This window comes from Lontra canadensis, unplaced genomic scaffold (genome assembly GCF_010015895.1).
Source record: "Lontra canadensis isolate GAN:19392208 unplaced genomic scaffold, GSC_riverotter_1.0 scaffold12, whole genome shotgun sequence".
Taxonomy (NCBI): Eukaryota; Metazoa; Chordata; class Mammalia; order Carnivora; family Mustelidae; genus Lontra; species Lontra canadensis.
This window is the reverse complement of record NW_022631006.1, coordinates 26785275-26803827: the sequence shown is the minus strand read 5'-3', so window position 1 is coordinate 26803827 and position 18553 is coordinate 26785275. Positions and strand designations below refer to the sequence as shown.

Genomic DNA, 18553 nt, shown 5'->3' with positions numbered 1-18553 from the left:
TTAGCCTGTTTCTTAGATGAGACCACTAGGTAACCTTAAGTCATTGTCTGTGCCCATGTTTCTGTCTCAAGGAGGGAAGGCTGTTAAAAGTCTTAGGTAAGGGTTCTTACACAGCAGTGAGATTGATCTTCTTTGGGGGAGTTGGGTATATATGTTCTCTCTGAACCCTAAAGAGAGTTTTTAGGTGGTAAATTTGCAAAATGACTTCTGATATTCACAGTATAGAACCCTTTCTGAAACAATCCTAGAGATGCAATACCCATGTCCTTTCTTCTTTTCAGGCTCCATCCATTTTGCAAAGCCCCTTTCTTATGGATATAGTTAGGAGAGAAGCAGTTTCAGTGAAATCTTCTCTGAGGGGGAAAAGAAGATAAGGGTTTTTCCTCATACCCTGATCGCAGGATTTTTTTTTAATGGGACCCCTTCAGAAATGCAATGGTATAGACTGGCCATTCCCATCAGTACCTTTAAGAAAAAGAGATTAAGAAAAAAAAAAAAAAAAGCACTGGCAGAAAAATCTGATTTGAGCTGCTTCGCTTAGAAATTACTTGGGTTCTCTCTAGCACCCTTATAAGCTGTCCCGTTGTGGCTTTTTCCTCTTTTTTGGCTTATTTTAATGTGGTACAAATGCATTACTTGTAAGTTTCCCCATTTGTAAAATAACATTTAGAAAAAAGTCTAACAAATGAAGGTCTTAGATTATATATGCAAAGGAATTCGATCTCTAGGTTATGTCACAGAGTTAAATTGAACCAGAATTCAGACATCTCCAACTCTGAGTATATAATTGTTAAAACAAGCATGTTAATTTTGCAGTTTTGAGTCAGATGAACCCTGATTATCATAATGTCAGGTTATAAAGTGTGATCTTCTCCCACCTGTTTGTCTCCTTGACCGATTCGGAAGACATGGAGTTCCTGGAAGTGCTCACCGAGGGACTAGAGCGAGTCCTCCTGGTCCGAGGTGGTGGCAGTGAAGTGATCACCATTTATTCATAATCTATTCCTGAAGACTCTGCTTGGCCTCACCTTTCCTAAAAGGCTTCCATTCTCCAATGGAAGTGCCAGCTCTTTACTACTACTCCCATCATGTAGAGGTCCGGGTTCTGTACACATCACACTGAACTCTTGACAAGCTGAGCCTCAAGTACTTTTGCAAAGAAGTACACGTAGTTCTGCTCTTCACTATCATATGATCTGCTGTCCTTACAGAAGAAGCAGATACTTCCTCAATATCAGAACACTGGTCAAGTCCTAAGCCATGTCTGGACTAGTTGAAGGCAAATTAGAATTAACAAGCTAAACCATTAAAATGAATTGGCAAAAGGGATGCTAGAAATTCAAGAAGACAAAAAGGAAAGTACATGTCCAGCATGGAAGGGGAATCTCAGAAGTCATGGTTCAGTGATGATACCATGGGGGTAACAGCCAGAGACACGGCTTCATCATATGAAAGAATTCATGACCAAGTATGTGGGGACCTAACATCCTTGTGGAGATAACCTGTGGCAATCCAAGATGAAAACCTTTTTTAGCTGATTTTCTTTAATGTATCCACCGCTCTCCAGGACTCTTCTTTTATATTAGGGTACTATACAAAAACTAAAACATGGCTACAGCCTCTGCTTCTTCCTCCAAAACAAGATTCCCCCAGAATATCAGGTTTAAGTATACATTCTGTGTCGGTTTATATGTCATCTGGTTCTCAAAACCCATTCTATGGTTAAGATGGTAATACAGGCATTGTTATCCTGGAAGTGGTTTTTTTAAAGGTAGGAGGAAAAAGAATTTCTTTCAGGTTCTTTTCAAATGGCTAAATTAAGGTTAACTCCAAATTAAGATCTGCTGAAACAATATGTGGTTACCTGTGTGACATGGTCAAAACATACAAACTGTTATCTAAAAAAATCTAGATGATGATACACATTGACCGATAGTTTCTCCTCTCCTTTCTTTTATGCCCTCCAGGTTAGTAGACACAGGTCCAAAATCATAGGAATAAACTATGAAGACTGGCTAAAATCCTTCTCTAAAAGCTTTGGACTTTTGACTGTCTTTTAAAGGGGGAACCCAGCAATGGAATTCAAAGTTCTAGAGCCATACTCCTTCCATAGTGCCAAAGATTGAGCTGCTACTACTCTTCCTACCTGCTTCACTAAAGTGGCATAAGATTGGCATTGATCTGGTTCAAGAAACTTACTTTTAACTCAGAAACCTATGGACTCATTTCCAAAGCCATAGCAAAGATTTGAGGCACTCAACTCACCTAAACGCCCAGAGTATAAGCGTTTTTCTTTTATCGATTTCATTCTTCATTGTGACTGCAGGAACTTGGCTCTGAACTAAGATGATCCAAGCCAACAGTCCTCTTCTATTCCAGTTATTTTCAGAAAGCTCTCTGTGTCAAGGAAGCACTTGTACAAGCTTAGCTTTTTATTTGCTCTTCATAAAACATTTATTGGTCATTTTAATTTACTGGTCATAAAACTCCTAGCTTTCAAGCATAGGGAAACTACCTTGAGAGGTAATTGCAAATATGTGTGAAATGTTCCTTTCTTTTATAGGATAAGTATTTAGAAAAACTATTTTGCCTGTATTCATGACTGCTTTTGAATCACTTTTATTAATGGTAAATAGTGCCACTCTTTTTTGACCACCCAATAGAATATGGAGCAAGCAAACCTAGGTACCAGCAGATTATTCATTTGACTCTATTGGACAGAGAAAACCCTTCAGTATGGCTTAAGAAATTGAGTATTTTGTTCCCTTTGCTCTTTTTTCAACCTCAAGACTCAGTCGGGGTAGCAAAGCAAACACAATCTTTTAAGTACTTTTTCCTGCAGAGGGTAGAAGCGTTGTTTACAGTTTCCACTGTAATATTCTATAGCTTAGTTGAGTCCACAGTAGTGGAACAGGTTCTCTAGGATCCAAGATATTGAAGCCCCCATGCTTTAAAGGTAAGCCTGCCCAGGAATTCCTCTACATTTATACACATCCTCTGGCCAAAGTGGTTGATACGTACTTTTTTTTTTTTTCCAGATAGAAAAAACATGAGCAGAAAACAAGGTTAGTTTTAGAAGAGCTTTTTGTGGTTGGAGCTCTCTAAGAATCTTTTAAAGTTAGTGACTATTAATACAGCCACTGCTTCAGCCCCTAAAACATAAAATCACCTTTACATAGGAAAATGGTTATTAGGCCAGATTTAAACTCATCTCTGTCTAGAGCATTTCATGTCCGTGTGTTGCTTTTGTTGTTTGTCTGCAAAATGTCTTGTTTCTTCTAATCACTGCAAATAAAGCAATACTGAAAACTTGATAAGAGAGAATGCACCTTAGGAGAAGGGGCTTTTGTGTTTCAAGAAGGAAGAGAAAGGAAAGACCTCTTCCTGCCTTTTGAATAAGATCCAGCTTTTAAGTCTTAGCTAAAATTTCCCAGGGCAGGTTATAGCTATCCATCCTCCAGTTGCTGGCCCTCTGCCTTCTGAAGCTATCTTAAAAGCTGAAGTTTGAATTGCAGCATCTGCTCAACAGGTGCCCGGTTCCTCTTGGCAGGGGAAAGATCATTACCTTGTATCTTCCTTTGCCTCAGATTCTGTGGCCCCAACTAGCCCACCAATCCTCACTCCCCCTAAATGTGTTAAAAACCCCTTATTGTGGATATTAAAGTAGCAATTACACTGTAAGCATACTTATGTGCTCTTTTTGTCTGGTTTGTTTTTCTTTTCATCATGTATAATCTGAATCCAGCATTAGTTTCTCACATCTTCCACAAGTGTCTCCAACAGAATTTCTATGTCCCAGCTTGTGTTAAATAGAAGTGAAATACTAAGGAAAATAGACTTAAGGGAAACCTGTACAACTTTTTTTTTAAAGCATTGTTCTCAACCATTTAATTTATTGAAAGGAGATGCTGCTGTGGTTCTTGATTTAGCAGCAACCATTCTTTTGTTTACATAGAGTTACAGTTTTGTTGTTTTGCTCTGTATTGGAAACATAAATAAAGTTTTCTACATTATTTTCAGTCAAGGGTTGTGGTACAGTTTCTTTGTGTTTGGAGTGATACATACATTCTTTCTGGGATTCATCTCCTTACCATGGAGTAAAGAGAGCTTTGGGCTCCTTTCAGCATGAGTGATAATGTTAAGAGTTAGTATGCTGAGAAGGAGCCACTGGGCACAAAAAGAAGGTTGTAAATGAGATCCCGATACACAGGCACCAGGGGCTTCCTTCTCTTCACAGAAGCAGTCCTCCACCACTAAACTCCATCCTCTGAAACAAGAAAAGGTAAACAGGTGATTGGTGAATTGGTGTTGAACTAACTTATGGAACCAAGTACTTTATTTAATCACAGGCTCTATTTAGCCTTATCCTTAAAAAAAATTAACAACTTCCAAACTCCAAGGGATCTTATTTCTTAAGAAATAAGCTCTAGTACCAACTCAAACCCCCCATAATCAGATGGGTCTGCTATTTACATTACAGCTGCCCAAAATTTAACTTCTCCTTTGCCTTACCTCAGGGGGCTCAATGAAGGCTAACCAGTCTGATGCATGTGTAGGCAACAGTCCCATTGACTGGCACTTATAAACAGCCAATGCCAAACCCATGAGGTTTCCAATGAGATACACCAAACCCTGAAGAAACTTCTGGCTTGAACTTTCTAGCATCTTGAAAGCTGTTGGAGTAATAAAAAGTGTCAAAACCAAAACAACTTTTTTTTAATAGGACATACGTTAAAATAATAGAGATTAAAAATAATAGAGATCCAAAGTAAGATAGCAAATAGGACCATTAAAAGTGAACAAAAAGCCATGATAAGCTCCATTTCCCTCCACCATGCCACCACCTCTACCATCACCACCCTGCACACCCTCCCTCCTGGCAACTAGCCAAAAGCAATATGAAAGATTTTCATGGGTTTCACTAAAATTTGTCTTTAATTCTTAAAATTTAAGAAAGAGTTGTTGTATCAAGAATACTTACTGGCTGAAATGGCCATAAGTGCCTGAATGGGCCGCCAAGCCATCATACACACCATCATAGTGGGGAAGATGGAGATAGTATTGCCTGCCATGTACATGATGAAGAGATTCATGGGAATCTGCTTGAGGGGACCCAAGGCGATGTCCCAGCAGCGCTAAAACAAAACACAATTTTAACCTATGATCTCTATCTTCAGTCTCGCATTTAAATTTTTTATTAACATATAATGTATTATTTGCCCCAGAGGTACACGTCTGTCAATCATCAGGCTTACACATTTCACAGCACTCACCATAACACATAACCCTCCCCAGTGTCCATAACCCAGTCACCCTCTCCCTAACCTCCACCCCCCAAACAACCCTCAGTGTGTTTCGTGAGATTAACAGTCTTTTATGGTTTGTCTCCCTCCCAATCCTGTCTTGTTTCATTTTTTCCTTCCCTACCCCCCATCAGTCCCCTGCCCTGCCTCTCAAATTCCTCATATCAGAGAGATAGAAGATAATTGATTGTTCAGTCCCACATTTACTGATGTTAAAGTCAAATGAACACAATTCCCAATTCTGTGCTCTTGACTGAGCTGACTCCTCAGTTCCACCACCTCTGTCTGCCCTTCTCCATGTTGTCACAGGAAGCTTGTTCTTCTAAAAATAAGGCATCCTCACCATTTGTTGTATTTTTTCCTACTGGTTTTTCAGAAGCCATTTTTTCCCCATGATCTAGCTAAAAAAAAAAAAACAAAAAAACAAAAACAAAACTTCCCTACATTTGTTCTTCTGCTTCTGCATCTCTCCTTTCCCCATCTAAAACTGAAATAGTTAAATCCATAGGGTGGGAGATTAGCGCACCTCAATCAATAAAAGAACAAGCTGAGGGGCACCTGGGTGGTCAGTGGGTTGAGCCTCTGCCTCTACCTCAGGTCATGACCTCAGGGTCCTGGGATTGAGCCCCTCTTCAGGCTCTCTACTCAGCAGGGAGCCTGCTTCCCCCTCACTCTCTGCCTGCCTCTCTGCCTACTTGTGATCTCTCTCTGTCAAATAAATAAATAAAATCTTAAAAAAAAAAAAGCTGACAAATCAAGATATTAAGATCTAAATGACATTATTAACAAACTTAACTGACATATACAAAACATTGCATTTGGAAAATTCACATTCTTTTCAAACACACATGGGACATTTACAAAAGCTGACCACTTGCTGACCCTTGAAGAAAGTGTCAACTCAAAGAACCCAAATTATACAAAGCATGTTCTTTTCTTACACAATTAAGCTAAAATCAGTAACAAAAAGAAAACTGAAAATTCCCTACACATTAGAATTAACAAATGTTTTCTAAATAATCCATAAATAGGGGCGCCTGGGTGGCTCAGTGGGTTAGGCCGCTGCCTTCGGCTCAGGTCATGATCTCAGGGTCCTGGGATCAAGCCCCGCATCGGGCTCTCTGCTCAGCAGGGAGCCTGCTTCCTCCTCTCTCTCTGCCTGCCTCTCTGCCTGCTTGTGATCTCTCTCTGTCAAATAACTGAATGGAGTCTTTAAAAAAAATAATAATAATCCATAAATAAAAGAATAAATTACAATGGAAACCAGAAATACTGTTAACTGATAACAAAAAGCCACATATTAACATCTGTGGGACACAGAGCACTGAAAATTTTATAATAAATACATATTTAGAAGACTAAAAGTGTCTATTTCTTCCTTTTTGCAATTTTTGTAAGTTTAAAGTTCCAGTTAACATACAATGTAATATTAGTTTCATGTGTACAATATAATGACTCAACACTTCCATACAATGCTTAGTGCTCATCACAAGTGCCCTCCTTAATCATCACCTCTTTCACCCATCACCCACCCACCTCCCCTCTGGTAACCATCAGTTTGTTCTCTATAGTTAACAGTCTGTTTCTTGGTTTGGCCCTCTCTTTCTCTGTCGTCCCTCTTTGCTCATTTGTTTCTTAAATTTCATATATGAATGAAATCATATGGTATTTGTCTTTCTCTGACTGACTTAATTTACTTAGCTTTATACCCTTTAGCTCCATCCATGTCATTCTCAGCATCTATTTCAAGTTAGAAAAAGGAACAGATTAAATTCAAGGAAATGAAAAGGAAAAATGAGAAAAGAAATTAATTTTTCTTTAAATCAACAAGGCTAAACGTGTTTTCTTTTAAAGATTAATAACATCAATACTGGTGAACCGGATGAAGGAAAAAGAAGAGAACTGTGCAACACTGGGAATGAAAGAGGGAAAATTCTATAGTTCTTGCAATGTATTAAAGTGATCATATGAGCACCTGGGTGGTTCAGTTGGTTAAGCATCTGCCTTTGGCTCAAGTCATGATCCCAGGGTCCTGGAATCCAGTCCCACCTTAGGTTCCATGCTCTGCAGGGAGGCTGCTTCTCCCTCTGCCCCTCCCCCTGCTCATCCTCTCTCTCTCTCTCTCTCTCAAATAAATAAAATCTTAGAGTGATCATAGTATAAATTTGGGGAAACGGATAAATTCCTAAAAGAAATACCTAATGGCATAGTAAATTGAATATTTAAATAGTCAAACTGTTTAAGAAACTGAATCTGTAATTAAGCCCAGATGGTTTCTCTTGGCAAATTCTGAACATTTAAGGAAAAAATAAACCCAGTCTTATATAAAAAATGAACATTCTACAACTCACTACATGTGGCCCCATAAATACCAAAAACCTGACAAGGACATTATGAGTGAAGTTTATAGATCGATACCACTCCTGAATCTAAATGCAAAAATCCTACTAAACAGAATAGTAACAAAATAAATCTAGCAATATTAGAAGAATATATCACTATCCATTTCAGGTTATTCATGTTAAAAGAAAAAATGATATTTGTAAGCAGTTCCCTGGTGTGTCACTTATATAAAAAGATCATTTATCTGGGAATTTAAAGATCAAACCCGCCATAAAACTGTTCTAAAGTAAGTATAATAACCTACCTTCAAAACCAGGCCATTTTAATCATACTTTCATGTTATTATTCATATTACAATTTGCTGTATGATGAAAAATGAAAAAAACTGTTCAAGAAAAGAACTGATACCAGCTGTCACTTTTATGTAAAAATCACTGCATTTCATGAAATGAAGATCACTTAGTATTTAACAATATTAAGACTAAGAGGAAAGAAAGTGCCAGGCACTATTCTGGGCACTTGGGAGACAAAATCTGCTTTCTTAGACCTTACAAGTGTAAGAAGGTAATAACTATATCATATGTATGAATGACATGGAGAAATGCAGTAAGTAGGAAAGGATAAGTAGAAAACAGGATAGAGAGTGCCATGAGTAGGCTTCTCTAAGAAGGTAATATTTGAGAGACCTAAGGGAGATAAGAGAGCAAGTCACACAGATATCTGGGGGAAGAGTATTCCAGGAAGAGGGAAGAACATGTACACAAAGTATGAGATGGAAGCCTGCCTACTATTTTCAAGGAGCAGCAAGGAGACCATTCTGACTAGAGTGGAATGAAGAACAAAGGAGAAAGTGGCAAGAGAGGACTAGTGTCAGACTAGAAGGATAGGTTAGATAAGAAGTAGTGATAAGGGCGCCTGGGTGGCTCAGTGGGTTAAGCTGCTGCCTTCGGCTCAGGTCATGATCTCAGGGTCCTGGGATCGGGTCCCGCATCGGGCTCTCTGCTCAGCAGGGAGCCTGCTTCCCTCTCTCTCTCTCTGCCTGCCTCTCTGTCTACTTGTGATCTCTGTCTGTCAAATAAATAAATAAAATCTTTAAAAAAAAAAAAAAAGTAGTGATAAGCTGCAAAAATTTTAGTCTGTTTTGAAGATAAAGCCAAAAGAATATCCTGACACACTGGTAAGGGAACTAGAGTAAAAGGATGACTTCAGGGGCTCCTGGGTGGCTCAGATGGTTAATAAACAAAATCGAAAGAAAAGAAAAGAAAAGAAAAGAAAAGAAAAGAAAAGAAAAGAAAAGAAGAAAAAGGAAGGAAGGAAGGAAGGAAGGAAGAAAAAGAAAAGAAAAGAAAAGAAAAGAAAAGAAAAGAAAGAAAGAAGACTTCAACTGTTAGGCACTGGCACCAATAGATAATTTTCAATCTACTTCCTTCTATGTTCAAACATCTTTTATTTTTTCCAACTATTAAGCACTTTAACTACTGTAAATTAATCTCAAGCAGTTTACCAATATTAGGGGCAGGAGTCCCACAGTAGGATTCACATGCCTGGGAGAGGAGGGTGGATCCGTAGGTCAGGACTGGCCTAAAAACTATTGTGATATCTATACCTCTGTACCTTCTCCACCAGAATCCGGTCTGTCTCTTGCACGCTGGTATCAGGCACTTGCTTGTCCAAGTAACCCACAGGGTACAGCGAGTCTCCCTGGCCACCGCCCCGGTCACTTCGGCTCCTAAAGAACCAAACCAAAAAACTAAAGCTGCAGGCTCCCACACTTCATATCCCACATTCCTGTTGTAATCATAGGCATAAAGACCCTCAGATACACCTGCCCAGATTAGAGAAAGCCCTCTCGTGGGTTCGTCAGACGTTTGTCTATTGGGAGTAATGAAATAAACATCTTTTGAACGACAAAAACCTCCACGGAGAAGCCGCTGGCTCCCCGGGAGCCGTCTTTGTGCCACCCATCATTTTCAAAGAGTTGTACTTGAGGGGTCAGGTTTTATTCCTCTGCGGCAGTTCTGGGGTAAAGGCTCTGTTACCGAGCTTCGCCCGGGCTCCTCACCTGCTGCCTCCTCCAGGCCCGCTCAGCTCAATGGCCCACTTGAAGCGCCGGCCTCGGTTGGCCACCAGGCTCCCCTGGGCCGTCATGGCAACGGCCTCCTACGAAAGCTTTGAAGCTCCTTACTCTAAAGCGGGTCCCAGGCCCAGGTCCAGTGACAGCCGCTATTTCTTGGTCATACTCTGCAAGCCCGCTTCCGGCGCGCAGCATAGACGTCACTTCCACCCCGGAAATTGGCGAGTGGAGGGTGGACTAGAAAATACGTGGAGCCGAAGAAGTTGGGTCGAGAGAGAATCTGACCTTACTTACCCTCCTCTTTTCTGAGGATTTCTGTTGTGTGTTCCCACACTCTGAGGTGCGCTTGCGGGACAGTGGGAAAGTCCATACTCACTCTGGGTTAGGAATTGAAGCCAAGGACACCTTCTTGAGTTGCCTTCGCGCTCCCCTGAACACCTGATTCAAATCTTTTAACCTGGTTTCACCATGGGTTTTGTGTGATCTTGAGCAAGTAATTTAGTAGCTTCCGAGTACTGAATGTCTGCCATGTCCCACGAGCTTTGTGTTTATTATTTAAGTCACATTAACCCTGCGAGGTAAATAGTTCTATGCCCATTCTGCCCCAAAGCTAGGAAGCAGTGTGGAGGTGGGAAGGCTCATGGGTTTGAGAATCAGATGGGCTCCTTTTGAATCCTGGCTTCTTTACTCGATTGTGTGACTTTGGACACGTTAAGTATTTAACGCTTCAACCTCTTCATATGTAAAGGTTAGATTATCTATTTTCGAGGCTTGTGAGGTAAGGAAGTGCCCGCCACCTATGCATGATTTTTTTTTTTTTTTTTTTAATGCACACTAGTGGGGCGCCTGGGTGGCTCAGTTGGTTAAGCCTCTCCTTTCCCCTCAGGTCTTGATCTCAGGGTCCTGGACGGAGCCCTCTGCAGGGCTTCCTGCTCAGTGGGGAGTCTGCTTCTCCCTCTTTGTCTGCCCTCCCCCCTCCCATCTCCTGTTCGTGTTCTGTCGCTCACGCACTCTCTTTCACTCTCTCTCAAATAAATAAATAAATAAATAAAATCTTTTTTTTTTTTAAGGCGCACTGGTGATCGGATTTCGTATTGAGTTGTATACCTATATGATAATATAACCTGTTATTTGTTTCCCGTTTTTTCCCTCCTTTTATAAAGTGTTTATAAACAGTATGTCTGCTAGCAAAATCGCACCTATTTGTATTTCACCAGCTTTATAATATTTTTAAATTGGCGGTTTGAAAATGGTACTGTATTTTCAAACCCTAATTCCTTTGGTTCCAAGTTATTTGATATGATTGTGTGGGAGTGAGGGAAGAGGAGTGCTGTGAGAGTGTGGTTGTAAAGGGCCAGTTAATGAGTTTGGACCCTTGAAAGTGATGGTGAACTGGAGATGCTGAAGTTTCCACCCCCACTCTTTTTTTCCATCTTTAAAAAGGTTTGTGTTCATAGCAGACTGTTTGAATAAGGCAGTAATGGAAAAGGCTTTTCCCCTTCCAGTACATTCTAAAATGTTTATTTATCTGATCAAAGGAAGACGGAAATTGTGGATTGTTTTCCTGTTTCTTTCTACTTTTCTGCCTTTATCTGTTGTCTCTGATGAAACTTTGAGACTGATTTCACAAGGGTCTTGACCCTACTGGCCAATCTTTGTCCCAGTGAAATCTGCGTAATAGCACTTATCACATTGCATTTGTGTTTGCTGACATCCTCTGAGCACGTATCTACCTCCTCTTACTGCTCTCTGTCCTAAATTCCTTGATGTTAGAATACATGTTAATTATATTTGATTCCATTGCCTAGAACATAATGTATTGAAGGTTTAGTGAATGTGAGTAAATTAATTGAAAGTAAATACAATACAGAACTCAATATACTATAATTACATTTATGTGAAAAAAATGTAAAAACTAGAAGGGAATACATTTTAGAATATTATATGTTATGTCCAATTAATGGTTTTCGTGCAATTTTTTTAATATCCACGCTGTTGTTCTGCTTCTTAAATAAATTATAAAGGAACACTTTTAAAAACATTGTCAATCATTCAAATCATGTATTCCTTCCCTTTAAAAGTACTCCCCCACGTACTATAAAAATGTTTCAACTATAACCCAAATCAAGGTTGCTTTGGCCTCAGGTCAGTACGTGTCATTTATTCCTTTATCCTAGGAACCCTCATAGTGTTGTTTGCTAAAACATGTTCCAAAGAGCATGAAGACTGAGGTGAATATTGGAACTGAACTGAAGAAGGATTCCAAGGTCAAACACATCTAAGAAAAATTACAGATGCTATTCTGCACACAAGCCATAGAGATTCTCAGTGAGAGAACATTAAAACCATGAGAAATGATTCAATAAAGAATCTCCTTTAGTTCTGCTTCCCATTCACCTAAATGAGAAGCTCCCCCCACCCTTTTTTCCCCTATCACATCTATTAACTTCCTATGGAGTCAATGTTCCATAGAATACAATGAAGGCAACTTCCTTTAAGCATGGCTAGAATTCTTCAGAAAGATGAAGGTACTTCTTTTTTTTTTTTTTTAAGATTTTATTTATTTATTTGACAGAGATCACACGTAGGCAGGCAGAGAGAGAGGAGGAAGCAGGCTCCCCGCTGAGCAGAGAGCCTGATGCGGCACTCATTCCCAGGACCCTGGGATCATGACCTGAGCCGAAGGCAGACGCCTAACCATTTGAGCCACCCAGGCACCCAAGATGAAGGTACTTCTTGAAAAGCTCTGCTTGTTTTTTTTTTTCCCCTAAGATTATTAGAATATAAGAAATAATAGAGCCTTTATAAAAATGGAGTTTCAAGTTTAAAAGTTAAAGTCGAAGATTCAGAGGCTCCTGGGTGGCTCAGTGGGTTTAGCCTCTGCCTTCAGCTCAGATCATGATCTCAGGGTCCTGATCACCCCCACATCGAGCTCTCTGCTCAGCAGGGAGTCTGCTTCCCCCTTTCTCTGCCTGCATCTCTGCCTACTTGTGATCTCTGTCAAATAAATAAAATCTTTAAAAAAAAAACACCTTGAGGATTCAAGTTCTGTTTTTTGGTTTTTTGTTTTGTTTCATTTTTATAAATTTTGTTTTGCAAGAAAAATCAAGGGAAACCTAGATTGTAATCCTGACTCCAAATGGACTAACTGTATCACTGTGAGTTAGGAACTCAGCCTTAATTTCTTCATCTATAAAATGAGAGACTTCTACTAAGTGACTTCTAAAGTTACCTTCTCTTTCTAAAATATATTTTTAAAAACATTTTGCACATTATTCTTTCATATATATTTATAGAAAAAATGATAAACACATAAAGGAGTAATGGGATTTCAGATAATTTTTAAATTGTGCTTGACCATACATATCCTAATTCTCTGCATTGTGCAAGTACCACTTTTGGATTTAGAAGAAGTATAAATGTTAGTAATATAACATGATATGTTTCCAAACCTCAAAGTATAATGGTTCTCTGTCCTGGATTCACAGGAGAATCACCTTGCAAGCTCTTTAAAAATACTGATTGATACCTGGGTCCCACTCCAGAGATTCTAATTCATTCGCTCAGGGTAGAACATGGGCATCTACTGTGCAGCAAGAACTAAGAACCACCAACCCAGAGCATTTTGCTGCTTTAAAAGGTTTGAACTTACACAAAGTAATCTAAGCAAACAATCATCAGTTTGGGCAACCTCCTGGCATACCTCCCACTGGACTAAATTTGAATTACACAGTAATGGAAATACTCAACTTGTAAAAATAAATGTCAAACTCCCCTTTGTGTCTTTGAGCAAATATGATTTTAATTAAAGAAACTGAGAAGGCATACCAGGATTCCATAGGTCATGTGAGTTGCCTCATCGGACTTATATTTGGGCCATCTACACACTTTTTGTATTTGTTTTTGAATCTCACCCCCCACCACCACTTTAGGGGTCTAAGAAGCTATTTCTAATACCTCATGCCATTTTCCGAGTAGTTGCATTTGGATTGAAACTTGAAAAAGGAAATTTTCTTTTTATTTATTTATTTTTAAAAATATTTAAGTAGGCTCCATGCCCAACATGGGGCTCAAACTCTCTAATCAGAGATTGAAAGTCATATGCTCTTCTGACTGAGCCAGCCAGCCAGGTGCCCTAAAAAAAGAAACTTCCTATTCAAACAGCCAGATTTGCAAGAATGGATCTCTCTAAAGGCGGAGGCAGGGAGGGGAGAAAAGAATGGCTTCTATACATAGTATCTTATATTTTGGTCTATGCCATTTAATAATGTCTCTATAATAGTTCTGTTCTCCTCCATGGTCCAACCAGTTCCTCCAGTATGCTCTAAAGGGTCCTAAGATTCATGGCAGCTTCCATAAAATGGGTTTCCATTGCAAATCCCCAGTTATTTGTGTTATTTGACTCTAGTATTATTACAGCCTTCTGCAAAGGACCACCTTACACTACTTTATTCAAGATGCAATTTATTTTTTGTCAGTAAGAGTCTTAATGAGAGGAAGCATTTCCCCTCCATTTTGTCTGTTTGAAATTTAAAACCCCTTCAGTGAAAAAACAAGTTTGGGATTTTTTTTTTTTTTTTGGTAATATTACCTTCCTAGTTATTGCTGGGTTTCTGCATCATTTCTATGCGGATTACTTTTTTTTTTTTTTAAATTTCTGGTTTATGGCTCTGCAGTGTCATGAAATGCCCCTGTCAGCAGTGACATGAACTAGACAGTGCTGGAAGAAAACATTGGTTAGTAATACCATTCTTCCCTTAGCAATTACCTTTTTTTCATTTCAGGAGAGCTGTTGTGCAATTCCCATTTTAACAAGTTCCCATTATAGCACATCCCTCCAGCACTTGCTTAGGAAACTGGGAGGACTGCCATTCCCACAGATCTTATTAAAGAATAAGAATGACAACCATGGCATGAGTCATAATGATACATTGCTGATGGCCTAGCATGTTTCTTCAAGCTTAGTTACTCTGGATTCATTCTGATGATTAATTTCAGCTATCTTGGAAGTGAGCTAAACTGTCTCCACATCAGGTGTCTGAATGACCAATTCAGGTCTTTTATGGTAACTTTTCCTGTGTGCTAATATTTTAAAAAGATTTTATTTATTCCAGAGAGATAGCATGAGCAAGGAAGCGAGTGGGGCAGGGGAGGAGCAGAGGGAGAGGGGAGAGAGACAAGCAGACAACACTGAGCACTGGGCTCAATCTCAGGACACAGATCACGACCTGAGCCGAAATCAAGAGTAAGACGCCCAACTGATTGAGCCACCCAGGTGCCCCCTATGTGCTAATATTTAAAAGTCTCTATTGGTTCAGGTATAAGCATTGCTTTATGGCCTGATTTTTTTGGAAGGAAGATTGTTGTGGACTAATTGTGTTCCTCCAAATCATAAATGTTGAAGCCCTAATCCCCACTGTGGTAACATTTGGAGCTCGGGCCTTGGGAGATAATTAGGGTTAGATGAGGTCATGAAGGTGGGGCTTACTTAATAGAATTACTGTCTTAAAGAAGAGACACAGGAGTGCTCACTATCTCACTCTACTGACGTGAGGATATGATGAGAAGGTAGCTGTCCGCATGTGCGGTCCACATGGACCAAAGAGAGCTCTCATGAGTAACTGAATCAGCAAGCACCTTGATCTCAGACTTTGTAAGCCTCCAAAACAGTGAGAAAATAAATTCCTGTTGTTTAAGCCACCAATCTATGGTATTTTGTTATGGCAGTCTGAGCAGACTAATAACGAGGGTGAAGTGGGATTCAGAAAAATTGAAGAACAGTAAGTACCTTTTGGTATTTGAAAGACAAAGTTATCCCTTAAAACATAAACATAAATGTAGGGTTGTTCAATTTGTAGGAACTTATAGTATAAATAGAAACACACTAAACCCTGTTCACTTAATTTTTTTTTTTACTCTATCTTGGATGCCTTCTATATCTGTCTGGTTTTTTTCTTTTCTTTATTATTATGTTCAATTAGCCAGTATATAGTACATCATTAATTTTTGATGTAGTGTTCAACAATTAGTTGAGTATAACAGCCAGTGCTCATGACAACACATGCCCTCCTTAATACCCATCACCCTGGGGGCGCCTGGGTGGCTCAGTGGGTTAAGCGTCTGCCTTTGGCTCAGGTCATGATCTCAGGGTCCTGGGATCGAGCCACGCATCGGGCTCTCTGCTCAGCAGGGAGCCTGCTTCCCCCTCTCTCTTTCTGCCTGCCTCTCTGCCTACTTGTGATCTCTCTCTGTCAAATAAAAAAAAAAAAATACCCATCACCCTGTTACCCCATCCCCCCAACCCCTCCCTTCTGTAACCCTCAGTTTGGTTCCCGGAGTCCAGAGTCTCTTATGGTTTGTCTCCCTCTCTGATATCTTCCCCTTCAGTTTTCCCTCCCTTTAAAGGCTATACAGTATACATGGCATGGATGTATGATAATTTAGCTAACCAGTCCCTAGTCGATGGACATTTAGGTTGTTTCCATTTGTCACTATTACAAAAAATGTTGCTGTGAACATCCCTGGAAATGGAAATGGAACTTGTGAACACGGTTCTATAGGAGAGTCCTGTAATTAGGATTGCTTACCAGAGAGGTTATACAGTTAAAACATTGATAAATTCAAAGAGGCCCTCCAAAATGTGCAATTTATACTTTGAAGGGTTTGTGGACTAAATTATTTCTGTAGTAAATTGAATAATGTCCCTCAAAATTGACATCCATCTATATAGAAACCCAGAATGTGACTTTATTTGAAAATAGGGTCTTTGCAGATGTAGTTAGAAAGATGAGGTCATTTTGGATGATCGTGGGCCCTAAATCCAATGATTGGTGTCCTCATAAGAAAAGAGGTAGATGCACAGATGCACAAGGAATATGGTAATAGAGACAGAGATGGGAGTGATGCAGCTATAAGCCAATGACTTCCAGAGTCATCAGAAGCTAGGAAGAGGGCAGCCAATGTTCCTCCCTAGAGCCAGCAGAGAGAACATGTCCCTGCAATGTCTTGATTTTGGTCTTCTGGTCTCCAGAACTTAGAATGACTATATTTCTGTTGTTTTGAGCCACCAAGATTCTGATACTTCATTACAACAGCTGTAGGAAAAGGATGTAAGTTTCTTTCTGAAAGGAGTCCATTCAAATGAATCAAGCTAACCAGAGTTAGCTTAAGTGGAAAAAAAAAACACACAAAAAACAAGTAATACAATAATATCACCAAAGCTTCAAATTAAACTCTAAATTTTCAAAAACTTGCACAAAATTTTTGTTCAATATCCTAATTGCTTATGATTGGTTCATTTAGTAAAGTGATTTTTACAAATTAATTATGAAAGAAGGACATTTATTATATAAAATGGAAAATACAGTTCAGTAAAAAAAGATGACAAACTGTAGCATGCAAAAATAAAAAAATTTTCCCCATGGACATTTTGATATAGACTCTTCCAGACTTTCTTGATTTATATTTAGGCTTACTTAGCATACTGTTTTATAACATGCTGTTTCATGAAGAGCCATAGTTTTGTTATTTTTTTTAAGATTTTTATTTATTTGAGAGAGAAAAAGCAAGCACGAGTGGGGTAGAGGGGCAGAGGGAGAGATTCTCAAAGCAGATTCCCCGCTGAGCATGGAGCCCCACACAGGATTCCACCCCAAAACCCCAAGAGACCAAGCCAAAGTAACCAGGAGACCACCCCAAGTGACCCAAGTCAAAGTCAGGCACTTAACTGACGGAGACACCCAGGTGCCCTGCCATGTTTTCACTTTTTAAAAAGGCAAAGAAAAAAAGTTATGGCTTATTCTTTATTTCAGTTTTTTTTTTTAATTCATCTTTTATAGCTCTAGCCAGATGTTCAGGCTCTGTCGCTGCATCCAGCCCTGACCGATCATGAGGCACCCACCCAACTTCCACACTCCTCTCCACCCAGCCCATAGGTGGAGATACACCCCATCCCCCAGGGCCCACGCTAGCCCCGCTACTCTTTTTAGATGGGAGTCATTCTTTACAATATTTGTTTTCTCCCTTTTAAAGGATTCAGAGTTTGGGTACGTTTGGGCAACACTGTATACATCTTTCTTTTAGAGATTTACAAATGATGTCCGTATTTTAAAGACTGAGAAGTACTACAGTAAATAAATATTTGCTTAATATTTGTTTAATCCAAAGTTACCAAACTTTGTGGCCAAGGAAGCCTTTTTTTTTCCTTTTTCTTTTTTCCTCCTTTTTTTCCAATCTATCAACCTCTTATAGAACCGGTGTTGTGAAGAACATAGCTAATTTGGAGTAGGAACACGAGCCCGTCTCTCGAGGCTGGCATCTGCTTTGCTCTCCCAAGTCTCCTTTCCATAGACGTTATCTTTCTTCTTATAACTGCTGTCCTGCCCATTTCATTGCTTTCTTGCCTGCCCCCAGCCCTTGAACTCCTCTGCATGAGCCTGTTTGTTATGAGGCCCCAGTAGTCATGAATCCCCTAAGCAACAGCTCGGCTGGGTTTGTGTTGCATATGGCCATAGGGTTCAGATGCCATGTACTGAGTACCAGGCCGTCAGCACCACAGTGAGTCTGTCTTCCCACCACTGGCCCCCCTCCTAAAGCTGGTGTCATTCCAGGGCTCTGCTTTCCAAGGCAGTGCCCAACCATACATTTTTCTCTCAGAAAAATCACTGAACAGGTAAAGGGGAGGTGGTTTGTAGAGAGATCACTGAACCAGAGTCTACTGACATGTTTTACCAAGGTTACCCTACTTCCCAAACAACCCTTAGAAGAACAATGTTATTATCCCCACTGCGCAGCTCAGGTAAAAATGAAGTAGAAAAGGCCCAAAAGCAGGGAT

At 39.7% G+C, this 18553-nt stretch overlaps 2 protein-coding genes across 5 annotated transcripts in view; one reads left to right on the top strand and one right to left on the bottom strand.

The window, feature by feature from the left end:
* Window positions 1–2021, top strand: part of SLC12A6 (solute carrier family 12 member 6) — an 85193-nt gene extending 83172 nt beyond the window's left edge. For all 3 annotated transcript variants that reach the window (XM_032856929.1, XM_032856928.1, XM_032856930.1), the window contains one exon: window positions 907–2021. In XM_032856929.1, the coding sequence (XP_032712820.1) occupies window positions 907–998 (92 nt within the window). In that variant the 3' untranslated portion in view covers window positions 999–2021. The remainder of the gene's footprint in view (window positions 1–906) is intronic.
* Window positions 2022–3868: 1847 nt separating this feature from the next.
* EMC4 (ER membrane protein complex subunit 4) lies at window positions 3869–9893 on the bottom strand. Of its 2 annotated transcripts, XM_032856931.1 has the most exons (5): window positions 9709–9893; window positions 9261–9375; window positions 4982–5135; window positions 4513–4673; window positions 3869–4267 (listed from the first exon to the last, which is right to left on the bottom strand). In XM_032856931.1, exons 1-5 carry the CDS (start codon window positions 9792–9794, stop codon window positions 4232–4234), a joined length of 552 nt encoding a protein of 183 aa, XP_032712822.1. In that variant the 5' UTR covers window positions 9795–9893; the 3' UTR covers window positions 3869–4231. The 2 variants fall into 2 exon arrangements, with proteins under 2 accessions (XP_032712822.1, XP_032712823.1); XM_032856932.1 differs by lacking the exon at window positions 9709–9893 and having other exon boundaries at window positions 9253–9348.
* Window positions 9894–18553: the final 8660 nt, after the last annotated feature.